Source organism: Miniopterus natalensis, chromosome 21 (assembly GCF_054644295.1).
Source record: "Miniopterus natalensis isolate mMinNat1 chromosome 21, mMinNat1.hap1, whole genome shotgun sequence".
Lineage (NCBI taxonomy): Eukaryota > Metazoa > Chordata > Mammalia > Chiroptera > Miniopteridae > Miniopterus > Miniopterus natalensis.
In genome coordinates this window covers 11402522-11418616 of record NC_142101.1, presented here as the reverse complement: position 1 = coordinate 11418616, position 16095 = coordinate 11402522, and the positions used below count along the sequence as shown (strand labels likewise).

The following is a 16095-nucleotide window of genomic DNA, read 5'->3' as shown; positions in this document are numbered from 1 at the left end:
TATTAAACTCAAGGTCAGCCCGGAGAATGTTGGTTAGGTCTGGCCCACAGGGCCATCACCAAGTCACCTGCGCCATGGCCGGATGGAGGAGACACAGGAGAGGCCTCAAAAGGCGCAGGACAGGCTGAGTCCACACCCACTGCCCACTGGCAAGTGTGGCAAGTGACCTGTCCATGTGGTGTTTGTTAGGAGCTGGCCGTGGCCCCTGGAGACCACGTGCTGCTTTTCTGGGGCCTAGAGCAGCAGGCAGCCTCCCGAGCACAGACTGTGGGCAGGGTCCAGTCTGCAAGAAGCCCCTGCTCTCCCACAGCTCCCATCCTCCCCACCACCCCTCCTGCTAATGTCCCCTCCAAAATGCACAGGCTGAAACCTCTGGTGATAGTGTTAGGAGGTGGGCACTTTGGGAGGTGATTAGGTCGTGAGGGTGGAGCCCTCGTGAGTGGGATTATAAAAGAACCTGAGGGTTCTCTGGTCCCTTCCACCACATGAGGTCACAGCAAGACGATGCCGTTTATGAACCAGGATGGGGCTCTCACCCGACACCAAATTTGCCAGCACCTTGATCTTGGACTTAAAGTCTCCAGAACCATGAGAAACAAATTTCTGTGGTTTAGAAGCCACCCGGCCTGTGCTGTTTTGTTACGGCAGCCTGAAGAAGGGACGAAGTCACCTCCCCACAGCCAGGCCCAGCAGAGGTCTGCCCCAGCAGCGGGCAACTGACAACAGCCAAGATCGTTTAAGGGGATAAAAATGGCTCATAAAGGCAACGGGGAGCGAGAACCCTTCTAATCGTTTCTTAGCTTCAAGAAGCTGATGTCCTTAGAGACTGAGAGAAAGCAAAATTCATAAGTGTCTGGGGCCACTAAGGTGGCTGCTGCTTTATAAGGAAACTGAAGGACCTCGGAGCAGAGGCCCACCCTGTACACTGTCGGGTTTCTGGGCTTTGGAGGCTCAAAGGGTGCTCACCTGTGCGGGCTGAGGCTGGCTGTGCCAAGCAGCATGATATTAGTATTAGCAGTGATGATTTAATAATAAAAATAGCTCACATTTGTTGGGCACTGACTATGTTCCAAGTACCTCATGCGTATCAATCAATTCAGTGAATCTCCACAGCCTTAAGGAGGTATATTTTGGTTCTGTCTTCATATTACAGGTGAGGACACTGAGGCCCAGAGATATTCAGTGACTTGTCCAAGAACACACTGCTAGGAAACAGTGGATGAAATGACAGGTGGTCAAAGATAAACACTTCATGGAGCAGGACACAGAGAGGCCAAGGGGAAGGATTTGGAAAAGATGTGTGCTCAGGGAAGGGATTATCAACAAGACACAGCAGCTCTGGGTCTCAGTTTCCTTGCCTGTAATGTGAAAGCAGCAATGCCTCCCTTTCCTACGCCGCAGAATTCTAGGAAGAATGAATGGGCGGATGCACAGGAAAGTTCCTGAAACTAATTTTTTTTGAAATGCAAGTTACTATAGCATTGGAAATTTTAGCAAAATAAAGCATTCTAAAATGAGCGCATCTGAGCATGCGAGCTCTGCAACCAAGTATGAAATGTAAATAAAGACCAGCAATAAAAACGGCTTTTTCTGGAATGAATTTGAAATGCATTAACAGCCCACATTGAACTTAGGGTTTGCTTTGGAATTCTTACAGCTCAGGGAGATTTGCTTTTGGAAGTTCTAACTGCGTTAATTAAATGACTTGTGGGCCATTTATTAGCCTCAATGTCAGGTTTAGGTTAGTGAGCCCAAGGGGTGGTACAGAACACAAAATATGCAATGAAGAGGGAAACCATTTAGCTTATTCATAAAGTATTTTGTCTTTTCTTTGGGGAAACCACATGCTCAGCTGTTAATGGATGGAGCCTATCACGTGCTATCTGCTGACAGTGCAATATAAGCGCCTGCATGGACACCACAGCTTCCTACACCAAGATGTGACATAGAAGAAATTAGCAGAAGCTGCACATGGCAGCTCTTATGTCCCCAGGTTCTGCTAGAGGTTAGTAGTCACACTACTGCACACTGTTGCGTATAAATCTTGGAAAGTGCTGGAAATATATCAGGAAGGTGCCTGATGCCACTGCATACCTATAGCCTGGGCTACAGACGTCTACAAGAAGCTTCAGTTGCACCAACTTGTTGCACTTGGATTTCCCCAGATGGTGCAACTGAATCTTCTGTCAGACACCTGTTCCTACTGGGATTGACTCCAGGAGCTTTGGTCTAGGAATCCTGGCACCCTGAGCTCCCCAGATTATATTCATAACAGACAAACAAAAACGGCCACAATTCTCCACCCATCCCTGTGTGCATGCCCCTCGCAATGTGACTCTGCAGCCTCTCTAATCAAGAGATGGAGTCTCTTCCCCACCCCTCAAATCTGGGCCAATAGAACACGGCAGAAGAGACGGTGTTTCGATTCTGAACCTGGGCCTCAAGAGGCCTTCATGCTTGCATCACGCCGTTGTCAAGAGAGTAAGTCCAAGATAGCCTGGGGGTTGATGAGAGACAAGGTGGAGAGAGACCAGGTGACCCAGCCAAGGCCATTCTAGACCACCCTGAAGCTGGCCAACCCCAAACCCCAAGATCAGCAGAGCTACCTATTCAGCCCAGGGCTGACCACAGACACAGAAGCGAGCAGAGCTGGGAGCAGAATGCTCAGTTGACCCACGGTCTCATGAGCAATAGTAAACGCCTATCATTTTAAGTCACTGGATTCAGGGTGGTTGTAATGCAGCAGTAGCTGACCGATACAACAGCTATCCCTGCTCTGTTCTCCCCTTCTCCCCCTTCACTCCACAGATCCAGGCCGCAGGACTGCACGTCAGCCTCAGTTTCCCTGCCTCGTGCTCCAGTTCCTCACCAGGACTACAGACCTGCCTTCTCTAGGGTTCTAGGATCCTACCCGATTCTAATCCAGCTCCGGAAATGCTTTTTCCCTCGTATACACCCACACCCAGAAGTGGGGGCGTGAGTGGGGTCCTCATGACCAGTCGCCAGCACGTCCATGTAGTTTTCCTGAAACTTCCAATTCTGTCCACTATCACCCTGCTTCTGGATGCCCCCCACGGACTGGCTCCCTCCTTTCTCCTTCCCAAGGGCATATTTTGTTTAAATCCTGGCATAACAGTCCTGCCCACGGTATGACACCCGTGATTCAAAGGAACGAACTGTTCAGTGAAGCTCAAATTGGCTTGTGTGGGTGGAGGAGCTGGTCCTTCAGAGTGCTCTGGGGACACCCTCGAGCTCACAGGCCCTAGCGAAGGAATAAAAGCTCCCTGAAATGAGTCAATACTGCCTCGTGCTGCGGGGGGTTTGTACCCACCTGGGAAGCATCTTGTGGGAAAACCGCATCGAAGGCAAACATCTTCGGAGGAACCTGGCTGCCCCTCTTCGGGAAGGCATTCTGGCCTCCGCAGGCCAGGGGGTCGTACAGGGTGATCTGCTTCTTCCGTGGGTCCACCTTCAGGAAAGAGCTGGATTCCGGGGTATCGCGGGCCAACGTGGAGCAGATGCGAAGCATGACTTTCACCTGTTAGGGAACAGGAAGGCCGCGGGTTAAGCTGGATGCTGCCTGATGGAGCCTTCACATGATAAATTATGATGAGCCGCCCAATGAATCAGCAGCACGAGCCTCAGTGGGGCGTGGGAACCCTGATTTAGTTAAAATCACCGGGTAGAATATTTCGGGATGTCCTTTACTCTATTATAGAGACGGCACATCGTGTTCTCTGTCTTCCTGTTAATATAAATTGGGAATTAACTGTACCCTGGTGGCCCAATTACACAGATGAAAAGGCAACCTGGACTGGCACGCTTTCGGGGCTGGTCGAGTTCCCTGGAAGCTCGCAGATCAATAAGCCACAGACATAAAAGTTAGCTCCCGTAATTTACTCCTTGCCTCTGCTCGTGAGGACTCCCAGAGAAAAATCCACAGTTATTAGCGTCATCATTAAAGGCCTGTGCAATGGCCTGGATTTTAATGACCAGCATTTGAAGTGTGTTCCAAGGGGTAACAGCGACGAAAGGTTTGTTTCAACTGTGTTATTTGGGACCCTATTAAGTGAGTACATGGAAGTTGACTTTTCAGGGAACAAAAGCACATCTGGGTGGCAAACAGTGGGCGGCGGGCCTTTGACCCGCCTCCTGAGAAAAGGAACATGGACATTTCTAGTGCTCACAGCCAGCCCAGCTCCATCCCCTCGGCCGAAGGTGGTACCTCTGGAAATGCCCTGCCTGCCCTAGGGCCCCAAGGGGAGCGGGAGCCAAGCTGCAGGCACACACAGCTCTGGAGACTCGAGTCCTGGGGAAAGGCACAGCATTTACTCCCTCACCAGCTCTTTGTTGCTGTGTTGCTAGTTCCGTCCAACTGTGCTGAGCACCTACTATGTGCCAGGTACCGGACTAGGCACTGGGGATGCAAAGACAGGTGACACATAAAGTAGCAGGACAGGCGGACGCAGACACAGGTCATTCGTGTAATACGATGTGGCCAATTCTGAAGCTCTGCACAGGATCATTTTGAAGCCCTCTCTGCGTCTCACCCTCTTCATCTAATCAACAGCCTGGCCTGATGAAATCTCAGTTATGTGATTTTGGGGAGGAGGTAGTAAATCTTTAAATAAAATCTTTCAAACCCAGAGAGTGCTCCCAGAAGAATCCCTACTGTGCGTAACGGAGTGAGGCCACCCTCCGGCCTGCCTCAGCCCTGTCTACTGAGGCACGGGAACTAATCGGCAGAGTCTAAAGCTGAAAGTGACGAATTCCAGGGCACAGGGCTCGTCACATGTCCTGCCTGGTGCCCGCTGTCCTCTCGTCAGTGAAGAACAGGCCTCGAGTGTGCACCCAGAGGCCGGCGTCACGGGGGACGGAGCACAGTGTCGGGATGAGGCCCACCTTCCAGGGTCCAACTCTCGGTTCTCCCACTCTGAGGTCATATAACTACACCTGCCATTTCCCGGGGGGCTGTCGTGTGCTGGGGCTGTGCTGTCACCAGCAGTCATCCACATAATCCTCCCTAAGCCAGGGTGCAGGCGTATTGTCCCGATTTCATAGATGAGAAAACACGTTACAGAACTCGTCCCAAAGCCCTGAGCCTGTGGGTGGTGAGGCTGGGCTCTTACCCTGAACCCAAAGCCCACACTTCTCCATTATGCCAACCGCTGCCTCCCATACAGAGCTGAACTTCTCAGGGCCTCAGTTTTCTCACCTGTATAATAGGAATGACAATGCCTATCTCATGGGACTGTTGTAAGGATGAAAGAATTGGCCTGTGAAGCACTGAGCACAGCAGGGTGGGTGCTCCAGCCCAGGGGGGTCTCCTCCTGCCCCTCCCCACATGTGCTCCTTCTGAACCATAACATGCTTGCCTTTTCCAGTCTCAGAGTCAGTGATACGGCGCTGGAACTCCCTGTCCTGGACTCTGGGTGCCATGGACCACAGCAGGATGGGGACACTGCAGAGAGCTGGGTGTCAGCTCTGGGCCTTACAAGGCTCCTGTTAGCGGAACATCGTCAAGTCCCACAGCCCCTCTGTATATGACAGTAACCGCCTCTGCCTGCATCCCGCTGTGTTCCTGGTCACTGCGAATGTCTCCAATCTGATTTCAGTCCCATTCATTTCTGTCGATTTGCCCCCGTGCTAAGAGCATGTCTTCAAACTGCAACTTCGGGGAGGTGTCTGGGGCCTCGGGGCTCTCGGTAAGCAGGTAGGCAGGTCCCCCAGCCCCGCCTCTGGACGGGCCCAGTCAAGGCTGGTGCAGCGCCAGGCAGAACTGATGGAGGGGCACGGCCCACTGCTTTTCTATCTCACAGTTTCACATGCAATTTCTGGGTAACTGGAGGTGCTGAATGTAAAATATGAGCTAAGCCAGGCACGGGCCTGCGAGGGAAAGCAGGAGGGAAGGGGCTGACTTAGCGAGTCATTTGCCTCCTCGTGAGGCTCCAAGCCTGCAGTTCAACTTCTGCAGACGGCCCGGCGATGCCACCGCTGGTCTGGCCAAGGGGACACGCAGCGCTTTAAACCCCACTGCACCCTGGGCCCGGGAATTGCCGCCCTCCATTCTTTTCTCTGCAACTCATTTCAATAAATGGATCTTTTCCCCCTTAAAGGAAGGACATTGGGTTTTTCTCCTTCACTTCCTTTGTGTCTTTCTTCCTTTAGCCCAGCACGCCCCTTCCTGCCCAATCCTCGGCAAGTAAAGCGCTTAGGAGATGCCACTTGTGATCAAGAAAGGCCCAGGACTCTGCCAGAAGTTCTTGCTTCGGTCGCAAACCCTGGTAGCTTCTTGGCAACACCTACTTCCACCCTTCCTGTCCCTGCTGCTCTGGGGACACGGGCCTGCAGCTGTCAACACGCACAGCCTCTCCCCAGCACTCAGAGTAAAGGAGACAGTCACTATGTCACTCCCAGTGGCAGACCAGGAGGAATGGGACCTGGAAAGCTAAGGGCACAGTGAGAGCGGTGGGGTGAGGGGAAGGAGGGCCCCGCCACCCTGATTCACCACGAGCAGACCAGCAGCGCCTCTAGCAAAGACCTCGCTTTGCCTCATTTATACCTAATTATCCGGTGGACGGGGCCAGGCCGCTGTTGCTCTGGGCAGTCAGCCTCTGAGCACCTCTTTCTGGATGGCACGGAGGGGCCAAGGGAGAAAGGATTTGTGGGACCCCACTGAGAGGGAGAGAGAACCTAAACTATACACGCCCCATCCACGTAAAGTCAAAGGCCGACGGCCCCACGGCCTCAGGGCGCAAATGAGGCGTGGGCCCCACAAGCGCTCATCTCTGCCACCACACGTGATCACAGAGACAGATGTTCCTCTCTGTCCCTCGTCACAGGGGGCAAGCACGTGGTGCAGAGCCAGGGAGGTCTCTTCGTTGCCTGTTTCTCTGTCCAGTGGGAGGCTGACTATAAGGCTCAGGAGGGCTTGGGGTAAATCTGACCATTCCAAGGATCCCTCACCAAGCAGAGGCAAAGCACAGAAGATGGGAAGGTGGTGGGAGGCGGAGGCAACCTAGCAATCCTTCTCATGTCTGAGCTTTGTTTAAACTCCTCTGTGGACCCCACAGTGATGACCCTCGACAGTCACACATGGGACAATGACTATTCCCCGGCCGGAGTCTCAACCACAGTAATTGCTCAAAGACAGTGTGTTGCTGAGGATAAGTAGTTTTTTCCCACAAGGTCAGAGGCTGCAGAGGAAATTAACCACTAACATCTTTCAATTCCTTCATGTTTCCATATTTTTACTCTCTTTACACTGATGTCCAAATTCAATTTTTTAACAATCAGCTTAGTGGAAACTGGTCAAGGTGATGTCAGATTACCTAAGCAGAAAGCCCATTTGGCATTTGTCTCAATCCCAGCAGTCCTAGAAGTACCTTTAGGCCTCTGAATCTATTCTTAAGTTCCTAAAACATGTCTGGAAATTGTTCTACAAGGCAAGTCGGGGTAAATGGGAAGGTTCTACCTTCTGAGGAAAGTAGAAAAGGTGAGACTGTCAGAAGGAGTCCAAAACCCAAGGAATCATCTGCTGGGACAGAACAGCCAACTGCAGAGCCCGTTTGCAACTGACCCCTCTCGTCCAGGGCCTGTTCCCTTCACGGAGGCCGGGGGCAGCGATGGTGATGCTGGGCATCCTCAGGGTGAGTGTGAGCCATGGACATTCTGATCATCCTGTCGCTCAAGGAGACTCTCTGCCTCAGATGGGAGAGCCAAGGCGTGGGCACCCCAGGCCCTGCCTGATGACAGCCGGGTGTGGGCAGGGAAGACGCAGCCTGCTGGCCTCAGTGCAGACCGGGGAGCCCTTCCTGGTTTCTACGTATTTTTGGGTGGGATTCAGCTCTTGAGGGAGAAATGTGAACAACAAAAAGGCCCACTGTGTGTCACGAGTGTATCTCCTTTCTTACAGGTTCCAGGTGTAACGGGCACTGCAGTGAAGTAGGAGCCAGGAGGCTGGGTTCAAGTCCAATGTCACCACCATTGAGTGGCCGTGTGATCTAAGGTGTGGGCCTCGGTTTCCTAATCCCTAAAATGGGCCTGTTATGCCATCTCCCTGGAAGGACAGTTGTGAAGAAACAAGTAAAGACAGATATAAAGCAGCATATAAATATAAAATACTGTTCAAGGGAGGGAGGGAGGGAGGGAATTCATATTCCTTTCTATATCAAATTAATGCCTTTCTCCTAAGCTTAATTTTTTAAATTAAAGCCCAAAATTCTTTAATGAACATACACATCCACAGCAACCAGAGAGACAGAACAAATTACTCTCCTCCTTCCCCGCAAAAAATCAAATTAAAGGCTGTATGGTTAGTTCGCATGTTTGTAAGGTGAGTGATCCAGGAGAAATTGGATCCGAGCATCTAGAAAGCAAAGTGTGGTCTCTCCCGATTTATTCTTTCCTTTCTGTCTTGATCCGATGTGATGTATGTGCTCACAGTGCCTACTAACGGCCCATTAGTCACTCCAGGAAAATTCTCCAACCGTCCTAAACAAGATGATTGGAGAGATGGGAACTTAAACAGTGTGTCCTCCTCCACATGCATTCTCAACACGCTCGCTTTCTGATCGACCAAGAAATTTCACAACCCTCCACGGCCTTCTGTGCTTAGCACGTTCTGACAAAGCTATTGTAAAAGATTTTGATGAAGTGCCAGTTTCTAAAACACACTGCAAGGGACTAAGGGTGCAATTTTCCAGCCCTTACTTAAAGAGCGCTTTCCTTTTCTAATATAATGTAAGATCCCATTGCTCACCTCCACGGGCACACTGAACCCCATGAATAACACTTTCCCCTCCCCCTTTAACTTACTCAATGCGCCCGCTTAACCTCATAGGAGAGAGAGGCAGAGGTGGTCCAGGAAAGAAGCGAATTAAAATTGGGTCTTATACAAGTAGAAGGTTTAAACACTTTTCTAATAAAATTTCAAGACATGATCTGAAATTACCTTTTCTGAAGGAAGATTTCGATGGTTTCGTGGGCCTGAAAGTTTCCAGAAGTTATTTTAGGAGACCACAAGAATCATCGGCCAAGTAGTAAAGGCCTTGGAGGTCTCAAATAATTCTCATACCAGCAAGCACAGAGAGGGAGGGCCAAGCAGGCCGTGCTCCCAACTGACAGAGGGAGCTTTTGAACACAGTTTGCAGTGTCGGTGACCCATGAAGACACAGCTACCACTGAGAGTCGCAGATCCGCACCTGCCGGGACCCCCGAGACTCTAGGCACAGTCTAGTTGTTAGTTACAGAACAAAATGAAATTCGATTGAATTTCTTTGCAATCAAACACAGTAATAATCCTACATGACCTGGTCAAAGATCACGGGGCCACATTCACCTGGAGGAACCCAGAGTAGTGGGATCTAGTGCTGAGTTTGGGGGGAGGGGGGAGAGGGGAGACTCGGCCTATTGCGGGGCAGTGTCTGCTCTGTTGACAAAAATCAACAATTCAGTCAATCAGCCCTCCGCACCACTGCCTTAACTTCTTTAAAAGTTTTACAAATTGCCCTGGCCGGTGTGGCTCAAATGGTCGGGTGTCATCCTGTGCACCAAAAGTTTGCTGGTTCGATTCCAGGTCAGGTCACATGCCCGGGTTTGGGGCTTCATCTCCAGTAGGGGGCATACAGGAGGCCGCTAATCGGTGCTTCACTCTCCCATGGATGTTTCTCTCTCTCCCTCTCCCTTCCTCTCTCTCTAAAAATCAATTAAAATAATTAAAAATAAATAAAAATACAAGTTTCACAAACTTTACATTTACAAAGGACTATCCTATTTTCATTAGGTTCCCTAAAACAGCTCTGTTAAGGAAATATTATTACAATGGTTATTACCCGCATCCCTACTTTCAGGCTGGGGAGACTGAGGTCAGTGTACTTCAGTGACTTGGTCAAGGCCACTGCCTTCCAAAGGGGATGGGGTGGTGGCCTCTGACCTGCTCTCTCCGCAGTGAGGGTCCTGGGTCGGAACCAGAAGCGTGCCAGTCCCCTGCCAAACCCAGCGGGACCTGACCCTGCTCTACCTGGGGCTGGGCCAGAGCAGAAACACCTTGAGGCGCCAGGTGGGGGCTGCCCTGCACTGGGGGTGCCAGTGGAGGTGCCAGTGGGTGAGCTCGTGTGGTGCCAGACAGCAAATAATGAGCAGCGAGGCCATGAGAGAGGGGAGAGGTACATTATTAAACACCAGGCTGGGAAAGGTGACAAGTAGTGGCACAATAAAGCTAAGTGTGACCAGTAAATGGAGCCGGTAATGAGATGTACTCAATAAAGATGTGCTCCTGGGAGTAGGGGGACAGCAAAATCCCCTACAGCTCTTTATCAGCAGGCACCTGTCACCAGGCAGGCCCGGCAGGGGACAGCAGCTGGGAGGGAGCGTAAGGCAGGGAAAAGTCTTCCCAGAGAGGCACTGTCAGGGCGGGTGGCCTTTGGGAGCGGGGTCCCTCGCACCAATTAGCGGGCTGGGCAAAGCTGGCCAGGCTGTGAGGACAGGGACAGGCGCACTTCAGGGCCTGGTCTGTCAGCAGAGCTTGGAGCTCTGACAGCATCTGATTAGAGAGAATCTCGTGTCTCAGCTCACTGCTGAGGGAGCCGATTTTAAATGATGGGCTGGTTTAAGCTTACATGCCAAGGCACAGGCACGCTCGGGTGGGCAGTGAGGCGGGACACGGGATCCCGAGGCATCCCTGGGGACCCCGTCAACGTTAAGGGCACTGGCTATCAGCACACCCTCCCTGGGACCATGTGGAGCATGGCCTGGAGCCTGGGGCACAGGCCCTGGAAACAGGCTCTTACTAGCTGTGTGACTATGAACGTATAGTTTTAATAGTTTCCCCATCGCTGAAAACAGGAATAATAATCTCAACCTGGAAGGATTTACATGATTATTAAGCAAATAATCTGCTAAGTGCCTGGCACAAAGTAGGTCCTTGACAATAATAGTTACCATCATGCCCGTGTCCTCAGGAATCTAAACCCTGAACCCTCCTCTCCTTCACCCTCCTTTGACCTAGGTCAGGAGACCCGGTCACTAGATTCTTAATCATTTCTGTCCATAGGAGAGACCTAGAGAAGGACAATGTCCTGTCACCCCAGCACACGGTCGGGCTCGGGGGGTGTTGCTTTGTGGTTTCACTCTGATGTAGTTTAAAACGGCCCGGATTCCCTCCTTTGTCAACTTTTATGAGGCGATTGGCCCTCTAATGAGGTCTCCTGGGGCCTGTTTTTAAGTAACTGCGGGTTCCCAGGGATTGATTTCACAGCACAACACGAGGGACACTCGTGTTTTCTCACTCAGGGGCTTACTCGAGAGCTACTCAGACTGGAGTGACCTGCCCCCCCCCCCCCCAAGTTTCTGATCCAGCAGGTCTGGGTGGGGCCTGAGGATTCGCGTTTCTACCAAGTTCCAGTTGATGCTGAAGGTCTGGGCCTCACACTTCTCAGGAGGCATGTTGGCTTCCTCCTCGTGGAGTCGTTTCCCTCAAACTCTACTGTGATTCAAAAACACAATTCCTATGGCTGTCACATCCTGGGAAAATGACAGTCTGATTAATTTTAAAGATTCTGGGAGCTAAAGAAAGAACGTATCTGCACTGTCAAAACAGAAGTGGCTTCCGACTCCATTCCATAGATCTATTTGAGGAAAACTCTTGAGTGCTCAAGTGAAATAAAATGTGTCAACCTCAGGAAGGAACAAGAGTTTAAGAAACTTTTCTTCTAAAAGTAACCCCAATTCTGCAACCCTACTAGTTTGGTTCTGTAGCTCCTGCCTCCAATTGCTTTATGACCATCATGGAAGATACACTTCCCACAATAAAATCCAAACCAAATCTTCCTATAGATGCTTCTCTCCTTTCCTCAAACAAACAATTATTTGGGATCTGATGAAAATCACACTCATCAGAAAATCAATACAAGAAAAAAAATCAATTGTTTCAAGACTATTTTTTCCCCAGAGAACACTATCCTGGCTCAGCAGCGTGTGTGTCTGTGTGTGTGTGTGTGTGTGTGTGTGTGTATAGGTGTGTTTGAGGACAATGTTTAACACATTGATCTAACATTTTCTAGAATCAATAAGCATGTATAATTGGGTCGAGTGGTCAATATTTATTTCAGGTGGAAAGCAGTTATTCAAATCAGGCGACTTCGGATCCCTTCTGCAGGGAAGGGCCCTCTGCTTCTAGGTTCATCCTGAATGATGTCTGAATTTGATGGGACTATTTCAGAATCAACCAGTCACTAAAGACGTGTAACACTCACTGGGTGGGGCAGAGGGTTTTGCTCTGTTGGGTAACTGGCAACTGTCCAGCCACTATTTTCCAGCTCTGACACATTAAACGTGAGGGCAGTGATGGAACACAGGCCCACCTCGAAGGCCATTTAGGTACCAGAAGATCTTATGATTCTGTCCACCTATGACACAGTCCAGATGGCAAGGGGCCCTCGGGCAGCGTAAGAGGGCTCTAGTGATCTCCACAGTCCGCATGAGCTGATGTAATAAACTCATGCGTGATTAGAAGCATTCATCTATAAACCTAGAATGAGGCTATAATGAATTTTCCCCAGAGGGTCGAGGGTGGATAGGGATGTCTGGGTGGGGACATGATGTCTGGGTGGTGGCTGAGAGAGACTCTTAGCTGGCACTGGCACACAGATTTGGAGGTAATGCTCCAAGCAAAAAAAAACCCTCATATTCGAATCTGTAAAACTGGGAGTGCTGGTAAGGAAAGCCTGTGTCTTATGTCTCCTTATAGCCCCAGCATCGCTGAGCATGCCTTCCACCCAGCTGGAGCTCAGTTCTCAAGTCTGAGAGTTAGAAAGGAGGCCTGGAAGTTTTCAGAAAGGGGCTCTTTCCTGGGAAGGTGAGGGTGCAAAGGGAAATGAAAGGAGATGAAGGAAGGGGAAGAGGGCTCTATAAATAATCATGACAAATTAGATCAGGGCTTGCAAATGGGTTTAAAGCAGCCTGCCCAGATTCTAAACTCTTATATCTTTAGGGGGACGGATGGGTAAGAAGTGGTAGTTATGCTGACTGGGGTGGGGTAGGGGGGTGTATCTGAATTTACAAAAGATATGGAGGTAAGTGCATTCTCACTGCTGGCTTCTCTAAGGGATGGGGGGGTGTCTGGAGGGTTTTTTTTGGGGGGAGGCTGTCGACCTTTATGCTCAAGGTCAGCTCTTACATGTGGTCCCCAGTCAACAAGCACCTCTTGAGCTCTTACTTCTGCTCTGTGCCAATCCCTCCAGCTACCCTGCAAGGTGGGCCTCTTCCTGTGATACAAGAAATAGGTTCAAAGGAGCAAAATTGGCTTTCCTGAGGTCTCCTGGGAAGTAGTAGCAGAAATGGGATTCAACCTCAGCTCTGGGGGAAGGTGTACCTGTCCCTGTCTCCCCAAACTGCCTCCCTGGGAGGGCAAGGCCAGAGGACACATGAGAACCCTGGAGATCAAGCCCAACCTATTGCATGTAAATTGTGCACAAAACAGACCTCCCACCGAATATATTTACGGCTGCTCTGGCCAGTTTTATGGAACTCCCTGAAGTCCCTTTTCCTTGTGTTGCTGCGCTTCCGCCTGTGGAAACATATTTCATTACTTTACAAAAGCACAGCCTATGATTAGGTATATGAAGGGGCTTTTAAAACTTAAATTAATGGCCTGATAAGTTGTAAAACAACTCTGAATTGTGTAAATTTGTATTTGGGGATTTTCAAAAATGGTAAGGTACTGACTCGACAGACTGTAACGAGTCTTTGGAAACTGTTCTGCAAATCTTTACTGTGTCGTTTATTGACAGGCTGCTGAATACAATGACCCCCCGGGTGGGCGCACGGTAAATTCACAGCAAGCGTTGGCCTCCGTTAGGAGCACCTGCTGATCACACACGTGGGGCAGGCCTCAGGGTGGTACTATGGCCCCATGAGGCTGAGCACCCTTCTTTCTTCCCTGTGCATCCAATCGATCTGGCTTCCAATGGCCATAAAGGTCTTTGGTCAAGTCTCAGTAGTTACCTGGATGTAATGGTCACACCTGTGTTACAACTCCTGGTGGCCCTATGAATGAGTGGTCACAATGTCCTGTCCTCAACAGCCCTGCTCAGCTCCTGTACACTCGGCCCATGGCTTCTTTTATGGAATCATTCCATCTCCTATTTGGCTTCTTCTTCCCACTGCCTTCGGTTTTTGCCCAGCATTACTGTCCTTTCCAAAGAACCCTGCCTCCTCCTCATGATGGCCCGAAGTAGGACAGCGTCCAGGAAAATGGTTGAGTCACGGCCATTGCTGAGTTGAAGGGCAACAGTCACTTCGTGCTTACTGCAGCATGCACAGATACGGGCCCGGGACCCACAGAGCTGACGTGGTGTGCACAAGTTCAACACTTCGACGTGGTGAAGCCAACGTAGCAAGGTATCGATGAGTCTGTGGTCAGGGACTCTTACAAGTGAAGCCCCCAGGACTGAAACCCCATTCGGTCATCTTGCCCATAGAAGTCACTCACCAAATGTAGGTCAAGGCCAGAGAATGGATGGCTCTAAGCCAACTGACCCCCCTCTTCAACACATACACACACCTATCATCTATCTTTATCATTATAACGCTCAAGGATGTATTTGCAATGCAACTCAATGCTCCTCTGATCTAGAGCAAAGTCTCAACAATAGCTCTTGGTTTGAACTTGGGAAAATGGGAGTGGAGAGCCTGGTGAATACCCTTCTGGGTAGCATCAGCTCTTGCAGGTCCCTTGGGTATCAACAATGTACCCGAAGAAACAGCTCTCTAAATGTCACTCAAGAAGGCCACAGGGCGTGCAGTTTGCTCTCCCCCCATGGGTGGAATCCTCATGTTAGCAACCTGGCTGGTGAGGGGGCCAAGGCCATCCCTGGGCCACTGTTTCCCACACAGCCAGAATTTGGCCAGACAGGGCTGCTAAAAAAGATGAACTTCACCGAAGAAAACGATGCTATGAGCTCAGAGCAAAACCCTCGCCGTAGGTCCGGGTCACTCGGATGGCAGACAAACCTCGTGCTGTTAGCAGCAGCAAGCAGAGATTATCTGAAACAGCCTCTAGTTTCTCCATCCGTTATTATAGCACAGAAGGAGCGAGGGCAGCAAACGGGATGGAAAACGACAGGTGAGGCAGGGGGTGGGAGGTGGAAGCTACATCCATCGACGACAAAGAGGGATGGCAGACAGAAGGCAGGGGTGCCTTTTAGTCCCAGCGAGGGAGGAGGGCTATCTGAAGGAACTGGTCTGACCCATGCTGGGCCGATTTTCCTCCTTGCCCTTCAAGTGCACTGTCCTGCTCGGTGCAGGGACGTGGGCCTGCTGGAGCCCATCACCAGACCCGCTGTGGTCCCAGTTTCCTATACCCTGTCCACCCCTCTGTGAACAATCCTCCCATGAAACCCTTCTCAAGATTCCCAATTTGAGGATGACTCCCTTTTCCTATGAGGACCCCGACTGATACACTTGGATGCTCAATAGCATCTTTTTTCCCTGGTGTTTCCCTGTTTGCAGGCCATGGATGCTCTCAGGGGAGGTAAGGGGAGGGGAGACTCTGGTTTTGATATTTTGTTGGCAAAGGGAAAGATGTAAGGGGAGGAGTGGGAAGAGGCCACTTAATATTAAATACTGGGCAAGCACATTGGGGGTTTGGCCTGTTATTATGATATGACGTTTCTGGTAAAAGTCAGGGCTCTTTTCCAGCTATTAGAGCAGCTGTGTCCAAGCACCGCTGTCGTGACAGCTGACACAGCTCCTGTCCCCAGCTCACAGCTGGAGAAACGTGGCCGAGGGAGCCAGAGCCTCCCTCGGTCAGCTGCTCACTGAGCGGGACGATGCCATGGCTCTTCCTCGGGGGGAAACCTGCACAAACGGGGGGCCATCAGTGAAAACCGAGGCTCCTGTTTACTCGATCGGCTGCTATTTTTTGCCCTAGGAAATTTCGACTATGGAGACAGACACGAATTTGTCTTTGTTCAAAAGTTTCCAGAATATCCCTCCTTTGTGTGGTGGAAAATGGAGCGCTGTGGCCCACATGTGAACTGGCAGCGAAACGCAGCTCACAGAACCGACTAATTTGTTTCTCCCTTTGGATGAAGA

General features: G+C 50.6%; 1 protein-coding gene across 2 annotated transcripts in view; it reads right to left on the bottom strand.

Annotated features, from left to right (window-relative positions):
* Window positions 1–16095, bottom strand: part of KIF26B (kinesin family member 26B) — a 274759-nt gene that overhangs the window by 41388 nt on the left and 217276 nt on the right. For both annotated transcript variants that reach the window (XM_087828935.1, XM_087828936.1), the window contains one exon: window positions 3332–3538. In XM_087828935.1, coding sequence (XP_087685061.1) covers window positions 3332–3538 — 207 coding nt within the window. The remainder of the gene's footprint in view (window positions 1–3331; window positions 3539–16095) is intronic.